The following is a 20,706-nucleotide window of genomic DNA, read 5'->3' on the forward strand; positions in this document are numbered from 1 at the left end:
TTGTTTGTTTGTTTGGGGGCCACACCCGGTGACACTCAGGAGTTACTCCTGGCTCTGCGCTCAGAAATCACTCCTGACTTGGGGGACCATATGGGATACCGGGGGATCGAACCGCTATCTGTTCTAGGTTAGCTGTGTGCAAGGTAAACACCTTACCGCTTGCACCACTGCTCCGGCCCCATACAAGACATCTTACCTGCAGCAAACCAGCGTCTTCTCCAAGGATCTAGCTAACTCCTTCAGCTCAGTGAGTGGTGCCTCACCCATAGGCAATTAGGTAGCACATCATTTTGTGTTTATCTTGTGTTTCTGTTTTCCATAAGGTTTACAGCACTTCTGAGTCACCTATCTGGGCCATGGCGCCCAGAGGCACGTTCAATAAATGACTGAGGTGTGAATGTTCTTGGTGAGTCACCGACCCTTTTCTCCAGAATTTCCTTCCTCAAATGTTTGCATTTTCTTCCGGTGCTTGGTTTGCTCTTAAATTTAGCCATAGGTGTTCCTGTCTCTTCTAGTTTTTTAAGTCCTTTGCACTGTCATTTCTGGCATTAAATATCCTCCTGGATTAGTCCCACACTTACCTTGGAGGCTGTCTCTAATCTCCATGCTACTCTCCTGTCCTTGTATTTTCTTTTTTCTTTTTGTTTTTTGGGCCACACCCATTGATTCTCTGGGATTACTTCTGGCTCTGCTATCAGGAATTATTCCCTGTGGTGCTTAGGAACCAATGGGATGCCTGGGATCAAATCCAGGTTAGCAAATGCTTTACCTGCTCCAGCCCACCCTCTTTGTTTTCTTTTCTTCCTAGAACAGCCTGGTCTGCCACATATAAGGCAAGCACCCTATCTGCTGTACTCTCAGGCCTGCTACATGCCATAATTAATTTATTCACTTACTATTTGACCAGTACTGGAATTGTCACTCCCTATAAATAATGCAGTGGACATTCATGGATATATGGCTGGGATCCAGCTTTTGTCTTTAATTATCTGGAGAACAAATGGTTCTAGGACTCTGATATTATTAAATGTCATGATTATTGATAGCCCCAATATTTACATCTATTCCTTTCATTTTGTGTGTGTATATGTGTATTTATTTTGGATCATACCCAGCGCTGCTCCTGTTACAGCTGGTTCGACTAGGGAATCACTCCTGGTGGTACTCAAGGAACCATACGAAAAGCCAAAGATTGAACCTGGGTCTGCCATAAGCAAGGTAAGTACCTTGCCCACTGTCCTATCTCTCTGGCCCCATATTCTTTCCATTTTCATGGGTCCTCCCCATAATGCTTTCACATAAGAATCACAATTTCTGCCTCATTAGAGAGAGAGAATGGGGTTGAACAACTTAGGCAACTTTTCTGCACCCCAAGAGCTAACTGGAGAAGGACTGAGACCTCTCCCCCACACTGGCCTGTTTCCTATGCCCTGTGTGCCTGTTCCCCGTTCCCATGCTTTCGAAATAGCTCTTCTGGAAGTCGGCTATCCAGCTGTCCCCAGGGCCTGGCCACATACTCCTGGCGCTCCTTTGCCCAGTTGGGGCTGAAGGCCCGGGGAGGGGCTTTCTCAGTAGCTGGAATAAAATAGAAGGAGGGCAGGGCTGGCCTGGCCTGGCTTGGTTGGCAGGAGGCTGGGCAGCAGCGGGGGAGGTAAGGAATTTGTTTCTATTATTCCTGGAGAGCAGGTAAGAAGGGACATGGTGCATTTTGCCCAACAGGGGATATGAGACAGAGTGGCCCTGAAAAGGGAAATCAGCCCCCCCCCCACCAACCTTGGTGGGTGCCCCGCCCTTTAGGGAAGTTGTCACTGCTTTGGCCCCACCCTTAAGGAAGTCGTCACTGCCTCGGCCCCACCTCTACCCCTACCTCACGAATCATTGGTGTTATCGTAGCGGAAGTCCAGCCCTCAAGGACTGTTCTTACCCTCCCACTTCCCATCCTATATAAGGGGGTGACAAGGAACCCACGAGGTCTCTGGTCCCCTTTCTATTCTGGGGGAACTTTGACCCTGGCCATTTGACTGGTCAGTATTAAAGCACTTTTTCAAAGCATCTGCTGGAACTCATAAGCCTCTTCATTTCTTTGCGCCGGGCAGCTAAAATTAGGACTTCCGGACCTTTCATTTTGGCGAGCCCCCAGGAGTCCTCACTCATTCTGCCCGGCACAAAGCTATGAAAAGGTGTCTGGTGAGTTCTGATGTGTGTATGTGTGTGTGTGAGCACGCTTTGCTTCGTGTCTGTCTTAGTCTGAGATTATGTTGTATTCTGTGTCCAGTGGGAAGCTAGCTTTGTGGTGGTTTGGCAAATGTTATGAGCTCTTTGCTCGATGTGGAAACCGAGTAGAAGCAGACTTTGTTTCATAGGGGGGTTAAAGTCCCCCCGGGTGACTAAGGAATCTTCCACCTGATGCGTTTCCAGGTGTGTGTGGTTCCCCATCTGATGCGTATACCAGATGGGCAAGAGGTTGACGAACTTTGGCTGCTTAGGTCACGACCCTGGTGGTACCCCAGGGGTTTAGTAAGAGCAGCTGGAAGACGTTCCGAGCTGCTGAAGAGGTTGTCTGTCTGTGATTTTTGGAGCTCAAGAACTTGGTCATTGGCATAGTTGTCTGTCTAGGATTTATTGTGGAATGCAGAGATTACTTGAACGCATTTTGCTTGGTTATTTGTGGCGCCACGCTGTCTGTTTGTCTGTCTGTTTCTTGTCTGTGTGTTCTATGTTTTTTTTTTTTGGTCTGACCACGGGACGCAAGCCCGACCCCCTCTCAAGGGCCGACCCCTGGGGAAAGGGGCCGACCGCCCGCGTCTCCCTCGCCCGTCAGTCGTCCCAGCAGCGAAACGCGCAACCCCCGCCGCCCGCGGCGCGGCGAGAGGGCGCCCGAAACCCGCCTAACCCGCTCCCCACCCAACCAGGAAGCTGGCGCATGCAAGGTCCACACTAGGGACTTGGCGGGGGGTGTTGGAAATTGCAAATCCCAGATTTCTCAAATGGCCATCGGGAATAAATTTTCCTGGAGAATTTCTGAACTTTGCAATTCCCCAACTATCCTGCCATGCGTTCAGGCCAAAAAGAGCAACTGGCCGTTTTTTTTTCTAGCCGAAAAAAAAAAAAAATGCTTTTTAACTCACCACGTGGTGAAGAAATTCACCACGCCCCAGGGCAAACTATTGTCCTCCCAGCTCCACCTGGCTGAGGAATGTAGGTCATTTACATATCAAAGAAAAATCTAGCAAATGGTTTGGAAGTCAAAAAAAATTTTTTTTAAGCATTTAAATTTCTAACTTAAAGGTTTCTTAAAAAAATTAATAAGAAAATGTTGCAAATTACTGTTGTTATTTTTGTTTGTTTTTCGGTGCACGTGAAAATTTTTAGCAGCGGAACCACTGCAAAAGAATGAGTGGCGAAGCTTAAAAAAAAAAAAAAAAAAAGGGAGGAAAAAGAGAAGAAGCCGAATGGTAGGGCGTTTGCCTTGCATGCAAAAAGAAAAGTGGTGTAAAAGAAATTAAAAATGTGTAATAAAAAATGTGTATAATCAATCTAAATAATTATTAATATGTCTTTAGGTTAAAAAAAATGTAAATGTTTTTAAGCATGTTCTACCAAAAGTAGTAAGTATTCATTCTTTCTGGTTTTCAACATTAATTTGTGTAACGTAAATTCCTGGTGTTTTCTGTTTAGAAAACTAAGTGAATTTCTATATTTAGAATTAAGCATAATTAAAATATTATTTTGCAATTTTTCATTATATGTTACCAAGAACATTAATATTTGTATCACAGGAGGTTTTATAAAATTGGTCATGGTTTTATTTGAAAATGTATAAAATGTTTCGTTGCAGAAAAAAAAATTCTAAAATTATCTAAGTAATTTAAGTAATATTTGCTTTTTCTCTTCTCCCAGAACCTTTTAGTACCATTTATGTCATGGCATCATGTTGCTTTGCACAGAATACAAGCAAATGGCTTTTCTCTCTGCATGGGGAGTAGTCCTCATGCAAACAGAAAATCAAAAAAATTAGTAAGGGAACCCCAAAGACCTCTTTTAGAGGAATAATTGGAGTTGAGGCGGTGTGACAAGCAGGCACCGGCGAAAAACTGAAATAAATGGCCTGAGTAAGGAAATTGAAGATTTTCCTAGAAGATTATCACAGCCTGTGGGCCCTGCTCTCTCCCTCAAGCTCAGAAGAAAATTCGAGGTCAGTCTCTTCCAAACCTGGAGAGGAGTGGAACAGACAAGTCACCTCTAAAAATTCCTGCAGAGGGTGAGATGCCCAGCCAGAAGAACCTCATGCTGAACCGACCAACTCATCAGCCAAACCTGAGTGACTGTGAAAAACCCTGCTGTGTCTACAACCTATCCTCAGAAAAGTTCTGTAAGTAATGGGGGTGCCCCAGATGGAGATTTCTCCAACAGTGCTGTATATGTGCAAAGGAAAAAGCCAAGTTATTCAAATACCGGGTAAGGTACAAGGTAAAGGTGGAGAAAAAAACCATTTTTGGTAGCTAATTAAAATTCTAGTGGGCCTAACTTAAAACCCACTTCTTTAAAGTAACTCATGTAAAAATGCTCTTACTAGTTGTATTAAACCAAATCATAAATTGCAAATGCAAATGTTAGTCTAACTGAAGTAACTCAAAACTGTTTATTCATAATGCTATTATGCTTTGTTTTCTGTTAATTAATTTGTGCTATCATTACAGACAATAAGAACAGCTATGCCATTCAAGTTGTGCTATTTACTGCTCCAAGGCCTGAGTGGGTTAAGTAATATTCCCCTGTATAATTAATCTAATCCTTTTCAGGTGTTAAAACTGTAAAAGTAAACCAGTTAACTGCTCCTTTAGGGAAATATGAGATTTCACCCTATCTAGAAATTGAAACTGCAGTCCCCTGTCAGCCTGAAGTAGCTACAGAAGATTGATCTTCGACCACGTTCCCTCTAATAACTTCTAGGGTAATGAAATCTCTAAAGCAAAATGGTCATCAAAGAAAAAAAAAACTATAAGGGGAAAATAAAGGCCGCAGAAATTAATAAGCCAAGTTAACTACTAAGAATAACATTATGCCTATCTATCCCAGAGGTTAAAGCAGGTAGCAAAAATTATGCTTCTCTTGGTAATGTTAAAAAGTAAAACAGTCATTAATAAAAATAAAATTTCTTCATCTCTGTCTAACCCAGTGCAGGAAAGGCAACTGGAGTTTAGGGCTCTCTACCCCAACAGCTGTTTAAGTTGCAAAAATGAAGAAAAGAAAGCAGAAACCTCCTTATTTTCGTTGTGGAATTCACAGCCTATGTAAGAAGAACTGCTGTCAAGGTGAACTGCATGCTTCCTGGGTTCACGCCTTCCATCTAAAACCTGAAAAGTGAAGCACACTGAGAATCCTCTCAAGATACGGGTCCGGCGGGCACACTTCAGCCCTAATGCACTCACTAACTCTGAAAATGCTCTCCCTGGCACTTGCTAAGGAAGGGCTCGAACTGCTTACCTCCGGTCCTCTACTTCCCATGTGTGTGTTTGGGGGAGCCGAAATGGGTGTGTAAAGCAAAACCTCAGCCTTTAACTCCCTCTTGGGGGTGGGGGGAATTGGCCTCTGGCTGTCCCTGTCTCACTAGGTAATCTAACCTTTGCTTCTTCTAGCTGTACTTATGTCAAAAGGTAATCCCGTTTAGCTTTAAATCTTCTGTTTGCTATTCATAACAGCACCAAATCTGTAAACCTGGGTCAGGTAGAAGGTACTCAGTGCTCAAAAGTCCTGCCTGATCCCTCTAGCCCAGGGTATTTACCTCCGAAACGGATATAAATATGTGGTAAAAATTTGGCTTATGCATCCCAGCATTAGTGCTCCCCAACATTAACATCATCCCAGGAACAGAGCCCATCCCTCTGCCTAGCATACATTTCTTAGGCACTCCTAGGTCTGAGCACTCTACTGGTAGGGCTCAGAAGTTGCAGGAAAATTGGTAACTGGAAAAGCAAAACTAGCAGGGCTAAACAAAAATAACAAACTCTCACAAAAGTTAATTTCAAATGTGTAAAACAAAATCAAGCACCATCAAGAGTAGCTGGCCAAGATACAAAGCTATTAAATGGTCCCTTATGGTCTTTATGGCATGGAATTCTCCCCTATCTAATACTCCTACTGGGGCCCCTCCTAAGCCTTTTTACTTCTGGTAGCCATTGGCCCATGCAGGGTTAGCTCATGCAAATAATTATGACCAGTAATATCAGAAAGTAAAGGCCCCAAAATCACATTGGCTTCTAGGATTAGAAGCCTCCAGTACAAGAAGTGGGGATTGAAAAGGGAAATCAGCCCCCCCCCCACCAACCTTGGTGGGTGCCCCGCCCTTTAGGGAAGTTGTCACTGCTTTGGCCCCACCCTTAAGGAAGTCGTCACTGCCTCGGCCCCACCTCTACCCCTACCTCACGAATCATTGGTGTTATCGTAGCGGAAGTCCAGCCCTCAAGGACTGTTCTTACCCTCCCACTTCCCATCCTATATAAGGGGGTGACAAGGAACCCACGAGGTCTCTGGTCCCCTTTCTATTCTGGGGGAACTTTGACCCTGGCCATTTGACTGGTCAGTATTAAAGCACTTTTTCAAAGCATCTGCTGGAACTCATAAGCCTCTTCATTTCTTTGCGCCGGGCAGCTAAAATTAGGACTTCCGGACCTTTCAGCCCAAGGCAGTCAATAGGACTCCTACCAAGTTGGTCATGAGATTGCTCACACAGTCCCTGAGTTGTTGAAAGGAAGGCGTGATTTTACAGGACTCACGTTGAACCCTCCCAAGGCCCTTCTGTGGTGCTGTGGGAGGACTTGGAATCCAGAGAATCTCTCAGACAGGTGCCCAGGGCCTGGGACTGTGGCAGAAACAGGGGCCCCCACTCTAGGGAGAGGAAAGACAGATGAAGGGAGGATCAAGCCACCAGAGAAGTATTTCCCAGACCAGGACCAGAGAGAGGAGCTTCCAGGCAGTGAGGCTTCCCCTTGGAGGCAGTCCTGGGTCTGAGGACAAGGGGCTGGGGTAGGAATGGAGGAGGAAGAGGAGGAAAACTCAGATTCAGGAAAGTTGCACAGACTAGCAGGTGGCTGGAACCCTATGGCTGAGGATAGTTGAAGAAACTCCATAGTTCACAAGAAATAATCCTCAGCCTCTCACCCCATCCGAGCTCAGGAAATGGGTCTGGAGAGAAGGTCAGAGATCAGTCTCAGCTGTCCTGCAGAAGCCCCCACTGGGCTGAGCCACTCAAAAGTCAAGGGAGCACTGCTTGAGCCAGATATATGTCTTTCTAATTTTGTTTGTGTTTTGCGACACATCTGGTGGTGCTCAGAGGGTTACTCCTGACTCTGTGCTCAGGGGTCACTCTGGCAGGGCTCAGGGGCCATATAGGATGCTAGAAATTGAGCCCAGGTTGATAGCCTGCAAGGCAAGTGCCCTTCCTGCTGTACTAATGCTTCAGCCCCAAAGTGGGCCTGATTCTGGGATAGCATATGAGAGGAAGATCCCAGAGGCTCGGGGAGTATGACTCACCTCCTGCCAGCGTCAAAGCGAACTTTGTCCCTGGGGATGGGCTTGAGCCAGGCCGGCCTCTCTTACCCGTGATCCCCGGTCAGTGTGGCCAGAACCCCGGTCAGAGCAACATGGAGTGAGTAGTGCGGGGAAGAGGGGCTGCAGCCGGGAGCTGATCTGGGCATCAGGGTTGTCATGGGGAGTTTAGTGGGGTACCAGAGAGGAGGCCTGCTTCGGTGTGGGAGGCTGTGTGGAGTGTGAGAAAGGGGGCTTCTTCACCTTACCCCTCAAAGAGCTGTCCTTGCTTTCTCCCCAGGTCCAGTGTGGTTCAACTGACGAGGATGGATTACGCCATGAAGTCCCTCAGCCTCCTGTCCCCTAAGTCCCTTTCCAGGTGAGAGAGTTAAGAGTGAAAGGGGTGGGGGGCGAAAAGACACAGAGGATATGCCCATAATCACTTAGCAAACTCCAGTCTGATCCCTGACTCCAAAGGCAGGGGCTAGATTCACTCTGTTGTATTTGCTGTTGTTGTTTTGTTTTGTTTTTGGGTCACACCGGGCTGCACTCTGGGGTTACTCCTGGCTCTGAGCTCAGAAATTGCTCCTGGCAGGCTCGGGGGACCATATAAAATGTCGGGATTTGAACCACCATCCATCCTGAATCAGCTGCTTGCAAGGCAAATGCCCTACTGCTGTGCTATCTCTCTGGCCCCTGTTGTGTTGTGATTTTTTTTACTGCAAATTTATTTATTACTGGGGGGTGAGGGGTTGGGCTACACTCAACAGTACTAAGGGGTTACTCCTGGCTCAGATTTCTGCACTCAGAAATCGCTCCTGGCAGGCTCAGGGGACCATATGGGATGCCAGGGATTGAACCACTGTCTGTCCTGGTCAGCTGTGTGCAAGGCAAATGCCCTACCACTGTGCTATCTCTTTGGCCCCCTATATTCACTTTGGATGTCAGTAACTGGCCAGCTGGCTGTGGGGAAGCCTGTGAAGCAGGCTGACAGGCTGCTGGCACTATGGACTCAGTCTGGGGGGGGGGGCAGAAGACTATACTATCACCCCATAGTGTGGGGATGGTTAAAAGCCAGAGAGGGCTCATTCTGATGCTCACAATTGTTTGCAGGTATGTGGCCGTGAGCACCACCTCTGTGGTGACCCAGCAGCTGGTGCCCGAACCTGGCCTGGAGGTGCCCCGGGCCCGTCCCTGCAAGGTTAGCAGCGCTGACCGCAGCGTCCGCAAGGGCATCATGGCACACAGTCTGGAGGATCTCCTCTGCAAGGTGAGGACACTGTGACCTCTGTGCAACCTGGCAGCCCGTCTGCTCCAGCTCCATGCACAGCTCTGTGAGCTCCAGCTAGGCCTCTATCCCCTGGGTCCTGGACTGGCAGTTCAGCTGAAGATAGCTCTAGCTTTATGTGGTAAAAGATCTCCCTTCTGGGGCTGGAGTGGTGGCGTGGAGTGGTAAGGTGTCTGCCTTGCTGGCACTAGCCTAAGACAGACCACGGTTAGATCCCTCAGCATCCCATATGGTCCCCCAAGCCAGGAGCGATTTCTGAGTGGATAGCCAGGAATAACCCCTGAGTGTCACCGGGTGTGGTCCCCCCCAAAAACAAAACAAAACAAAATAATGGTCTCCCTTCTGCCATCTGCAGCAGGTGGGAATGCCGGCTTGGGTTGTTGACCAGTTGACTAACGAGGTTTGTGGGGTGACAGGAGAGGACCAAGGATGACCACCTAAAGATCATGGTGACATTTCCAAAGCTTGCTTCTCTGGTTGGAAGGACACAGACATTCCTTTCTGGTAGAAGTGTCTGGAATTTGAAGAAAGACACAAGTTGGTGGCTTTTTTATCCTCTTCCCAGCCCTTCAACCTGGACAGATCTTCCTTCCCTGGAATCTTTTTTAAAATTTTATTTATTTATTTATTTATTTATTCATTGATTGATTGGTTGATTTTGGGGCCACACCTAGTGGCACGCAGGGGCTACTCCCACCTCTGCACTCCGAAATTGCTCCTGGCAGGCTGAGGAACCATAGAGGATGCTGGGAATCAAACCGGGTCTCTCCCATGTTGGCTGAATGCAAGGCAAATGCCCACCAATGTGCTATCTCTCCAGTCCCTCCCTGTAGTCTTTATGGATTATTCTCCAACTACCAGTAAAGAAAGCATCCAGCACAGCACAATGTAGACTAGGAAGTTTGGAGAGAGGCAATGGCCCCAAGCTCCTTCTTTACTTGGTTGGGAATCATTTCTCCCCAGCTCCTCCTAGAGTCCCAACTGCCCTTGCAGGATGCTTGGATGGGATTGTGTCCACGGGTACATAGTCAGGTTGTACTGGCCGACCAATAGCCTCTGTTTGATTGATAAAAATGAGACCTGAGGGTTCCTCCCCATTTCTCTAATCTGGGTCCTTTCTGGCTGGGATTCCATTTTCTCTCCTTGCTGATGTTTTTGGCTGGGTTTGCCTATATGTCTTGCACTTTGGATCCAAAGGACTCTGATATCTGAGGGATTTCCTCTTCTATAAAATGGCCTTGTCTATGGGTACCTAGTCCTTACCCCTAAAATGGACTAGGTGCTAGGTGAGGCCCAGTAACTGCTTGTTACTTCTGGAGGTTCTTATAGAATCCTTAGCATGCGGAGCCTATGGACAGATGCCTACTGCATAGGGTGTGGGAATAGGCAATGGAGGGGCCCTTGTTTCTGCCAAACAAATCAGTACAGAAAGGTGAAGAAAAAACGTGAAGACAGCTGTGTGCAAAGCAAGCACCCTACCTGCTGTTCTATCACTCTGGCCCTTCCATTGGAGAATTTTAAGAAGAAAAGTGTGTTCTCTGGAAAGGCTGGCACGATAATACAGTGGGTAGGGCATTTGTCTTGCACACAGCTGACTGTGTTTGATTTCATTTAAAAAAAAAATTTTTTTTTTTTGTTCACACCCGGCAGTGCTTATGGGTTACTCCTGGCAGGCTCAGGGGACCATATGGGATGCTGGGATTTGAACCACCGATCTTCTACATGCAAGGCAAATGCACTACCTCATGCTATCTCTCTGGCCCCCTGGCTCTGATTTATTTATTTATTTATTTATTTATTTATTTATTTATTTATTTATTTATTTATTTTTGATTTTTGGGTCACACCCAGTGTTGCTCAGGGGTTACTCCTGGCTGTCTGCTCAGAAATAGCTCCTGGCAGGCATGGGGGACCATATGGGACATCGGAATTCGAACCAACCACTTTTGGTCCTGGATCGGCTGCTTGCAAGGCAAATGCTGCTGTGCTATCTCTCTGGGCCCTGTTTTTAAGTTGTTTTTTTTTTTTTTTTTTTGGTTTTTGGGCCACACCCGGTAACGCTCAGGGGTTACTCCTGGCTATGCGCTCAGAAGTCGCTCCTGGCTTGGGGGACCATATGGGACACCGGGGGATCGAACCGCGGTCCGTCCAAGGCTAGCGCAGGCAAGGCAGGCACCTTACCTCTTGCGCCACCGCCCGGCCCCATGGGCCCTGTTTTTATTTTTTATTTTATTTTATTTTATTTTTTTTGGTCACACCCAGCAAAGCTCAGGATTACTCCTGGCTCTGCACTCAGAAATCGCTCCTGGCAGGCACAGGGAACCATATGAGATGCCGGGATTCAAACAACCATCCGTCCTGGATTGGCTGCGTGCAAGGCAAACACCCTACCACTGTGCTAGCTCTCCAACCCTGGGTTTGATTTCTGACATCCCATATAGTCCCCCAACCCCACCAGAAGTGATCCCTGGGCATCTCCAAGTATGGCTCAAAAACAAACAAAAAATAGTCTCTGTAGAGTTCAGATGAGAAGCTATCATTTCTGATATTAGTTAATATGCAACTTTGAATACCCACTAAAACACAGTTCTGCATTCTTTTATCTTTGTTTCTGCGACGATGGCGTCACTTGCATGCTGTGGCATTTGCACCCAGTTCAACTTGTGGTTTTCCTCAAGGTGGTTTTACCTTCAGTAGGGCCTTTCTTCATCCTGGCACTCACCATGGGTCATACACATTGTTGGGGATCCCAAATGGCAAAGCCTCTGGGATGGAGTTGAGGTCTGTGGTGCAGCAATAAGGATGAAGTGGCATCACCAACAATGTTCCCCTCCTTCCAGCTCAAGACCCTGAAGATGCACTTTCAAAGGAGGACACTAGGCTGGGGAGATTGTTTTTCAGGGATGGAGCTCTTAGCTCCTGAAAGAGCCCTGGGTTCTAATCCCAGCATTGCAAGGAGAAGAGCACAAGAAGTTCTGAGTATGGCCTCTAAAAAAGCAAATGGACACATATAATTTATTTGTTGTTTTTTTGTTTGTTTGTTTTGGACCACTCCTGGCAGTGCTCAGGGGTTACTCCTGGCTCTGCACTCAGGAATCATTCCTGGCGGTGTTTGAGGGACCATATTGGATGCTGGAAACCTGTGTTGGCTGTGTGCAAGACAAATGTCCTACACATTCTACTATCTCTTTAGCCCCTCCCACCCTATTTTTTTTTAAATATAATTATTTTGGGTTTTTTTTTTCGGGGGGCCATTCCCAGCAGCATGCAGGGGTTACTCCTGGCTCTGCATTCAGAAATCACTCTTGGCAGGCTCAGGGGACCATATGGGATGCCAGAATTGAACCCAGATCAACGCAGTCAAAGTACATTGCTCTGGCCTCACCCACCCTATTTAAAAAAAAATTAAAAAGAAATTTATAACCTCCGAGGACAATCTGTTTAAAAATGACATGACTCAAAAAAAATGACATGACTCAAGAGTGGAGCAATATCGCGGCTGGAGTGATAACACAGTGGCGAGACCTTTGCCTTGCACATGACTGACCCAGGACGGACCTGGCTTCGATCCCCACATCCCATATGGTCCCCAAAGCCAGGAGTGATTTCTGAGCACAGATCCAGGAGTAACCCCTGAACATCACTGGGTGTGGCCCAAAAGCCAAAATAAATAAATAAATAAAAATACTGGAACAAGGGTCGGCGAGGTGGCGCTAGAGGTAAGGTGTCTGCCTTGCAAGTGCTAGCCAAGGAAGGACTGCAGTTCGATTCCCTGGCGTCCCATATGGTCCCCCCAAGCCAGGGGCAATTTCTGAGTGCTTAGCCAGGAGTAACCCCTGAGCATCAAACGGGTGTGGCCCGAAAAACAAAAACAAAAACAAAATTAAAATACTGGAACTATAGTATTGTGGGTAAGACATTTGGGGAAGGAAAAACATGACCCACCTCATTTTCTAGATCCGGGATGTCCCACTGCTGGCCAGCAAGCCCTTCTCCCTGGTCCTGGAGGAAGATGGCACTATGGTGGAAACAGAAGAGTACTTCCAGGCGCTGGCCAAAGACACAGTGTTCATGGTGCTCCAAAAGGGACAGAAGTGGCAGCCTGCACGGGAGCAGGTGAGGCCTGAGAATGCCAAGAGTCTGGGGGGCAGGGGTCACCACCAGGGGCAATGTCCTGAGAGAAGGGGTGCTCACCCCAGGCCTGTTGCCACACAGGGAAACAGGTACCAACTGTCTACGTCAAGGAAACCTGCCCAGAAGATTGATGTGGCCCGTGTCACTTTTGACCTGTATAAAATGAGCCCCCAGGACTTCCTGGGCTGCCTGAATGTGAAGGCGACGCTCTATGGTACCTACTCCCTGTCCTACAATCTGGACTGCGGCAAGGCCAAGTGCCTTCTCAGGTGAGTGGCCCCCAGGATTCCTACAGAGCCTATTGGGGAGTGGCCTGGGATCCCCTCTTTTGTCTCTATGGATCTCAGCCTGCTGGGTTCTGGAGACACATAGATGCTGGTGGTGTAGATCTAGAACTTTCTAAGTCAACTGGTGTTTTGATGACACTGTGTAGGCCGAATTCTGTGCAGAGAAATCTGGGTACGTTATTGGTTATTGTTGTTTTGTTTTTTTCTTTTCCTTTCTGTTTTTGTTTTCGGGCCATACCCAGCTTTGCTCAGCGGTTTTTCCTGGCTCTGCACTCAGGAATTACTCCTGGCAGTGCTTGGAGAACAATATGGGATGCTGGGATTGAATCTGGGTTGGCCATGTGCAAGGTAAAGAGCCTTTACCTGCTATAGTAATATCTCTCTGGCCCCTTGATGTATTTGTTTTTCTGTTGATGTAATGGCAGTTGGACTTGGACATGCCCCTTTGATAACCTCACTGTAAAGACAGTTAAACGTGGACATGCCAGGGCCCAGAGCGATAGCACGTCGGTAAGGCATTTGTCTTGCTCATAAACAACACAGGATGGATGGTGGTTCTAATCCTAGCATCCCATATGGTCCCCCGAGCCTGCCAGGGATGATTTCTAAGCACAAAGCCAAGAGTAACCCCTGAGTGCAGCTGGCTGTGACCCAAAAATAAAAAAAGAAAGAAAGAAAGAACAGAAATCCTGGACACACCTCCTTGGACATGCCCCTTTATCATGCTGGGTATAAAAGGAAAAAATTGAAAGATTGGAGGGGGTCCCAGGTTAGCAACCAGAGCAGCACTAGCCGGTCCACAGGGTGGTGGGGTGGTGGGGTTGGGTACAAAGCATTGGCGAGTTGCTGCCTGCTTTGTATCTATCTCTTTATCTCTCTTTATTGAACCCAGGATTACTGAACTCCCCTGGCCACCTCTGACCATTGAATTTCCATCTCTCTCTCTCTCTCTCTCTCTCTCTCTCTCTCTCTCTCTCTCTCTCTCTCTCTCTCTCTCTCTCTCTCACACACACACACACACACACCACGTACAGCCACTACAAATTGATGTCTCTGGGTGGCTCTTGGCACCAATCTCTGACTGGGCCTACCAGCCCCCTATAAGACTTACAGCACTGGACCCTGGGAACCTTGGTCCTCTAAAACATGCAGCCCTGCAATCCTGGCAGACTTGGGCCCTTGCAGTCAAGCAGCTGAAGAGCAGCAGGAGGACTTGCACCTTATTCTGCAATAACCTGCAGAAGTCTGGCAACCTTGTAGAGGAAACTGCAGTAGCCCACTGGAAAACTGTGGTAATCTTACAGTTTCTGGAAGGAGAGGCCTCCCAAGTGGTGCTCAAGAGACAGAGGCCCTTCCCACAGATTCTCTGCCAACCAGGCAGTGGTTCAATGTGTCTGTGTGATGACACTGGGACCTGCATTGCCAGCTGATAATTGAAGTAGGAAAGGCGCCTTAAACCCCATACTATACTTCCAGCTCCAATACATTTTGGAGAGGTTGACCACATCCAGTGGTTCTTGGGGTTTCCTCCTGCACTCAGGGATCACTCCTGGAGGTGCTCAAGGGACCAAGTGAGGTGCCAGGGATTGATCCCAAGTCAGCCCTGAGCAAGACAAGCTCCTTCCCTGCTGTAAGATATCTCTGGCTTGCTACTATCTTTTATTATCATTATTATTATTATTATTAGTTACCAGTGTCTGCTGAGTTTATTTATTTATTTATTTTTGTTTTTGGGCCACACCCGTTTGACGCTCAGGGGTTACTCCTGGCTATGTGCTCAGAAATTGCCCCTGGTTTGGGGGGACCATATGGGACGCCGGGGGATCGAACTGCGGTCCGTTCCTTGGCTAGCGCTTGTAAGGCAGACACCTTACCTCTAGCGCCACCTTCCCGGCCCCGTCTGCTGAGTTTAGATATGAGAGTCCCACTTCCCCTAAATGGAACACATTGAAAGGCCGTAACTCTTTATGCTGGATTTTGAAATCTGAAAACTCCTGGCAGCATATCCAGATCAAGGAGGAAAAACATTTCAGCTACAAACTGGCTCCACCTTCCTGGGGTGTCTCTGGCAAGCATCACAGCACCCTGGTCTGAAGGAGACGAAGTAAGACAGGCAAAACAGGACAGGAGGACAAGTATACTGAGCCATGGCACCACGGTGTCCCCTAAACCCTACCTGGGTGATTTTCAAACACTGAGCTGGGAGTAGGTCCTGAACACTGCAGGGGTGATTCAATAACTGAAGGAGTAATAAAGAGGGAAAGAGGGATGGGGAAGGAGGGAGGTAGAAAGAAGGAAAGGAGGATGAGAGGAAGAAGGAAGTAGACACTCCTAGGGTCCACTGCATGTACCCCCTAGAGCAAGATTTCTCTGCAGCTTCTGAGAACAGGGACCATCCAGGTCTTTGCTGACTATGGTTATTGGAAAGATCGCTGTGTGCCAACATGCTACAAGTACTGGGGGCTTGTGAGGCTGATGTCCCCAACTTGCTTCCCTTTGGCTCTCACTGCAGTATAGAACCAGATGCATGGCTCTGTTTTCTGAGCATGGCCTGGTGTGGTCCATATACACATACACACACTTGTACCCCTACCCCCAAGAGAAACAAAGAGAGCAGTAGATTGGAACATACATAATACCTGCCTGGCTCTGCTCTTTCCTTCCTAGTATATATACAGAACATACAATTTGTCACTTTAACCACCTCCTCAGCAGTGCTAGAGGACACCAGGGTCATGTTCAGCAGTGTTTGGCTGTGGGGCTCAAATTGGGGCCTTGTATGCGCTCAGAAGTGACCCATCTCTCTTTGAGCTACCTCATCAGTTCTTTGAACTACTTACAACTCAGAGACATGAAATCCATTCACATTCTCCTTTAACTGGCACTGTTATCCTTTCCCAGAATTGTTTTTACCACCCAAACACACACACGCGCGCGCGCGCGCACACACACACACACACACACACACACACACACACACACACACACACACACTCCATTCACCTCTGTCCTACTTTGTGACTCTGAATTTGACAACACAAGTGATCTCAGGCAAGTGCAATCCTGCAGTGTCTTACTTCACTCAGCAGAGGCCTTCCAGTTATCTGTGTTCCAGGAATCAGAACTTCACGCCTGTTTCTGGCTGGACCACTGATTATTGTTGCTGTTTTTTGAAGGGTCATACCTGGTGGCACTTAGGGATTATTACTGTTTCTGTGCTCAGAAATCACTTCTGGCAGGTTCAGAGGACCATATGGAATACCAGGGATCGAATTCAGGTTGACTGCATGCAAGACAAACTGCTGTGCTATCACTCCAGCCCCAGAACCCCTGATTTTAAACCTAGGTTCTTTCATTTGTGGGGAGGTTTGGGCTACACCCATTAGTGCTCAGGACTTACTCCTGACTCTGCACTCAGAGATTGTTCCTGGTGGGTTTGGGTTTCTATATGAGGTACTAGGATCAAACCTATGTTGGCTGCTTACAAGACAAGAACCCTACTCACTATACTATCATTTCGTCCCTTAGTTCTTTAAGTTGAGAAATGGGTTTACTTCAGTCATAGTCCTTTTAACACTTGGTGTTGTGGGGTGGAAAGTGTGTGGGGGGAAAGGAATGGTGTCCAAGTTTGAACCTGGACTTCCCAGTTTCAAAGATTGTCTTCAGAGGTCAGAGAGATAGCACAGCGGAAGGGCTTTTGCCTTGCAAGCAGCTGATCCAGGACAGAAGGTGGTTCGAATTCCGGCATCCCATATGGTCCCCTGTGCCTACCAATAACGATTTCTGAGCACAGAGCCAGGAGTAACCCCTGAGCACCACCGGGTGTGGCCCAAAAACAAACAAACAAACAAATCAAAGATCATCTTCAGGGGCCGGGCGGTGGCGCTAAAGGTAAGGTGCCTGCCTTGCCTGCGCTAACCTTGGACGGACCGCGGTTCGATCCCCCGGTGTCCCATATGGTCCCCCAAGCCAGGAGCAACTTCTGAGCACATAGCCAGGAGTAACCCCTGAGCGTCAAACGGGTGTGGCCCAAAAACCAAAAAAAAAAAAAAAAAAAAAAGATCATCTTCAAACTCAGAGCCAAAACCCCAAGACATTATTTTGTTGTTGTTGTTGTTTTATTGTTTTGTTTGGGGGCCCATACCTAAAAGTGCTCAGAGCTTACTGGCTCTGTGCTCAGGGATTACTTCTGGCAGCACTCAGGGGAGTGTTGGAAGTGTCAGATTCAAACCTGGGTTGACTGTGTGCCAAGCGAGTGCCTTATGTGTGGCATTATTGCTTCTATTTTTACCCATTTCATTTAAAGATCTGGATTAGATCCTGGTTCAAGAGTTCAAGTACCCAACTGTTTGTTTAGTTTGGTGGTGGCAATGTTGGGGATTGTACTTTGGTGTTAGGGATTGAATCGGGGTCTTATACATCATGCCTTTCTGCTGAGCCATATCCTTGGCCTGCAACTGTCATTCTTGACCTCATATTTTTCTTCTCACATATGTTGCAGGTCCCTTATTTTTCATGATAACCCTGCATGGGATCAAAGTGGCCTGTTCCACCTTTAGAGATAAGGACAGAAGCTTAGCACAATAGTTGTTTGTCCAGAGTCCCCGAGCTAAGGACATCAGCTACCCACAGGCCTGTGTCAAGTTCTCCGTCCATTGCAACAACAGACCGGCTTCAGCGCTGGTGCTTTGCCGAGGAGCCCAAGTGCCACTCGTTGGCATAGTCCACAGCATGTAGCACAGAGTTTAGGTAGAACAGAGCTGTTATGTGGATCAAGCCCACTGATCCAAAGTTGGGTTTCAAAAATGAAAGGTTTTATAAAAGGAGATTAAATTGTTCAAGAGAAAACAGGGTCATCCTCTCTCTAGTTTATGCTGTTTATGAGATATGCCTGAAAACTCTTCCAACTTGCAGAGGGAAGATCCCAGCCATGTTTACTGGCCTGCATTTTAATTTATGACATAGGGCCAGAGCAGTGGCGCAAGCGGTAGAGCATTTGCCTTGTATGCACTAACCTAGGACGGACCGTGGTTCAATCCCCCGGCATCTCATATGGTCCCCCAAGTCAGGAGCGATTTCTGAGCGCATAGCCAGGACTAACCCCTGAGCATCACTGGGTGTGGCCCAATTCCCCTCCCAAGTAATTTATGACATCAAGAATGTGGAAACTGTAGCAGGCAGCTGGGGCTGCCAGCAGGGCTGGGTTTGGGGTAACTGTGGTGTCTCTTTTCTTTCCTGCAGAGAAGCACTTCGATGGGCCCTATTCAGCATGCAGGCCACGGGTCATATGTTGCTTGGCACCTCCTGTTACATGGAGCAGCTTTTGGATGCCACAGAAGGCGGGAAACCCCTGGAGCACAAGGCCCCGTCCCTCCTCCCCACCTGTCTAAAGATGCTGCAGTGAAGGCTTGCCTTAGTCCCCCCCCTGGCCAGCTTGTAGCACCCACAAGCTTGGCAGCTAGAGAGCTTCTTGCCTTATCACACCTCTCTTACCCCACAGGAACATGAAAGAGAAGCAGTGGGGAGTGGGGTACATGGACACCACATCGGTGGCTAAAAGAGAATTCAGAGTTCTGGGCCTGACCTGGCAAGCTTCCAGCCCAGATAGCTTAGCTGGCAGGGCCCCCAGCAAGCAGGGCAGAGTCTGCCCATGCAACTTCTTCACCCTTGGCACTCCTGGCACAATCCCTGTCCCACGGAGTGAAATCCACGTGTGGCAATAAATTATTTTTGCTGATCCACCCACGTTGTTGTGTTCTGGAATGAGTTGAAAGTGGAAAGAACTGAGGGAAGATTTAACAAATAGTACTTTTATTTAGGAAGGGGCACATTCAGCAGTGCACAAGGGTTGCTTCGGGCTCTGTGCTCAAAAGTAAATCCAGTCGGTGCTCTGGTGACTATATTCAGTGCCAACACTCATGCAAGGCAAGTGTCTTAACCCCTGTACGAACTCCAAAGCTTGGAACAGACTATTTATTTATTTATTTATTTATTTATTTATTTATTTATTGTCACACCCAGTGGCAGTACTCAGGGGTTACTCCTGGCTCTGTGCTCAGAAATCACTCCTGGCAGGCATGGGGGACCATATGGGATGCCAGGATTCGAACCACCATCCATCCTGGATCAAATGCATGCAAGGCAAATGCCCTACCACTGTGCTATTTCTCCTGCCCCTTAAAACAAAACTTTTTTCTACCCACATAATTCGTCATTGAAGGGCCTGAGAAATAGTACAGTGGGGGCAGAAGACTTGCCTTACACACAGCCAACACTAGGTTCAATCCCCAGCACCCCACATGGTTCCTTGAACACTGTCAGAACTTATTCTTTAGTGAAGAGCTAGGAGTGACCCCTGAGCATCATTGGGTGTGGGCTACACCCCACCCCCCAAAAAAACGAGAAAATCTTGCAGTTCATTCTGGAAATCCTGTCTGCTTCACCTGAGCCATGGAGCAGATCTGGATGTGACAATTTCCAAAATCAATGAACCTAGCAGGAGGACTTCTTGGCAGGGTGACAGTCTTCACACTTCTCCAGTTACATTTTCTTTTATTTTTATTTATTTATTTTTGGTTTTTGGGTCACACCCAGCAGCACTCAGGGGTTACTCCTGACTTTATGCTCAAAAATAGCACCTGGCAGGCTCAGGGGACCATATGGGATACTAGGATTTGAATCACTGTCCTTCTGTATGCAGGCAAACGCCTTACCTTTCTGCTATCTCTCCAGCCAGATTTCTTTTATTTTTAATTTTTTTTTATTTAAAGAAAATGTGTCACATAGTTGAAGTAACAATCATAATACAATTGTTTCAAGATAAGGAAAAGCAAAGTTATTGAAATAATAGAAAATAATAGAAAAAACAAAAAATAGGGGCCGGAGAGATAGCACAGCGGTAAGGCGTTTGCCTTGCATGTGGAAGGACCGTGGTTCGAATCCCGGCATCCCATATGGTCCCCTGTAGGATATGAAAATATTTCCATAAGATTATTCTTGGAATTGTTGTATATAAAAAATATTTCCTTAGGATTGTTCTGTGACTATTGCCCCACCTAGACCTTCCAGGTGGGGGCGCTGTGGAGTTGGCAATAAATAGCTTGATGGACAGGGAAAAGGGGGTCTTTTTGCGAGAAGTGGGAGCAGGCTCCAAAAGGACTCTCTCTCTCTCTCTCTCTCTCTCTCTCTCTCTCTCTCTCTCTCTCTCTCTCTCTCTCTCTCCCTCTCTCTCTCTCTCTCTCCCTCTCCCTCTCCCTCTCCCCCTCCCCCTCTCCCTCTCCCTCTCCCTCTCCTCTCCTCCTCCCTCTCCCTCTCCCTCTCCCTCTCCCTCTCCCTCTCCCTCTCCCTCTCCCTCTCCCTCTCCCTCTCCCTCTCCCTCTCCCTCTCCCTCTCTTTGCCCAACCTTGTACACCCTAACCTTCTTGTCTGTGGGGATTATTATTTGCTGCGGATAAATATTACCAAGATCTG

At 47.5% G+C, this 20,706-nt stretch overlaps 3 protein-coding genes across 4 annotated transcripts in view; 2 read left to right on the forward strand and 1 right to left on the reverse strand.

Moving 5' to 3' along the window:
• FANCD2 (FA complementation group D2) overlaps positions 1-20,706 on the reverse strand; it is a 1,230,368-nt gene that overhangs the window by 1,121,442 nt on the left and 88,220 nt on the right. The gene's annotated exons all lie outside the window — the stretch shown is intronic.
• Positions 1-20,706, forward strand: part of EMC3 (ER membrane protein complex subunit 3) — a 146,271-nt gene that overhangs the window by 83,080 nt on the left and 42,485 nt on the right. The window lies entirely within an intron of this gene.
• CIDEC (cell death inducing DFFA like effector c) lies at positions 1,027-18,831 on the forward strand. 2 transcript variants are annotated; one of them, XM_049766332.1, is made up of 6 exons: positions 1,027-1,218; positions 7,829-7,906; positions 8,641-8,797; positions 12,773-12,931; positions 13,031-13,218; positions 18,478-18,831. In XM_049766332.1, exons 2-6 carry the CDS (start codon positions 7,854-7,856, stop codon positions 18,638-18,640), a joined length of 720 nt encoding a protein of 239 aa, XP_049622289.1. In that variant the 5' UTR covers positions 1,027-1,218; positions 7,829-7,853; the 3' UTR covers positions 18,641-18,831. The 2 variants fall into 2 exon arrangements, with proteins under 2 accessions (XP_049622289.1, XP_049622288.1); XM_049766331.1 differs by lacking the exon at positions 1,027-1,218 and adding an exon at positions 7,614-7,648.

This window comes from Suncus etruscus, chromosome 20 (genome assembly GCF_024139225.1).
Source record: "Suncus etruscus isolate mSunEtr1 chromosome 20, mSunEtr1.pri.cur, whole genome shotgun sequence".
Lineage (NCBI taxonomy): Eukaryota > Metazoa > Chordata > Mammalia > Eulipotyphla > Soricidae > Suncus > Suncus etruscus.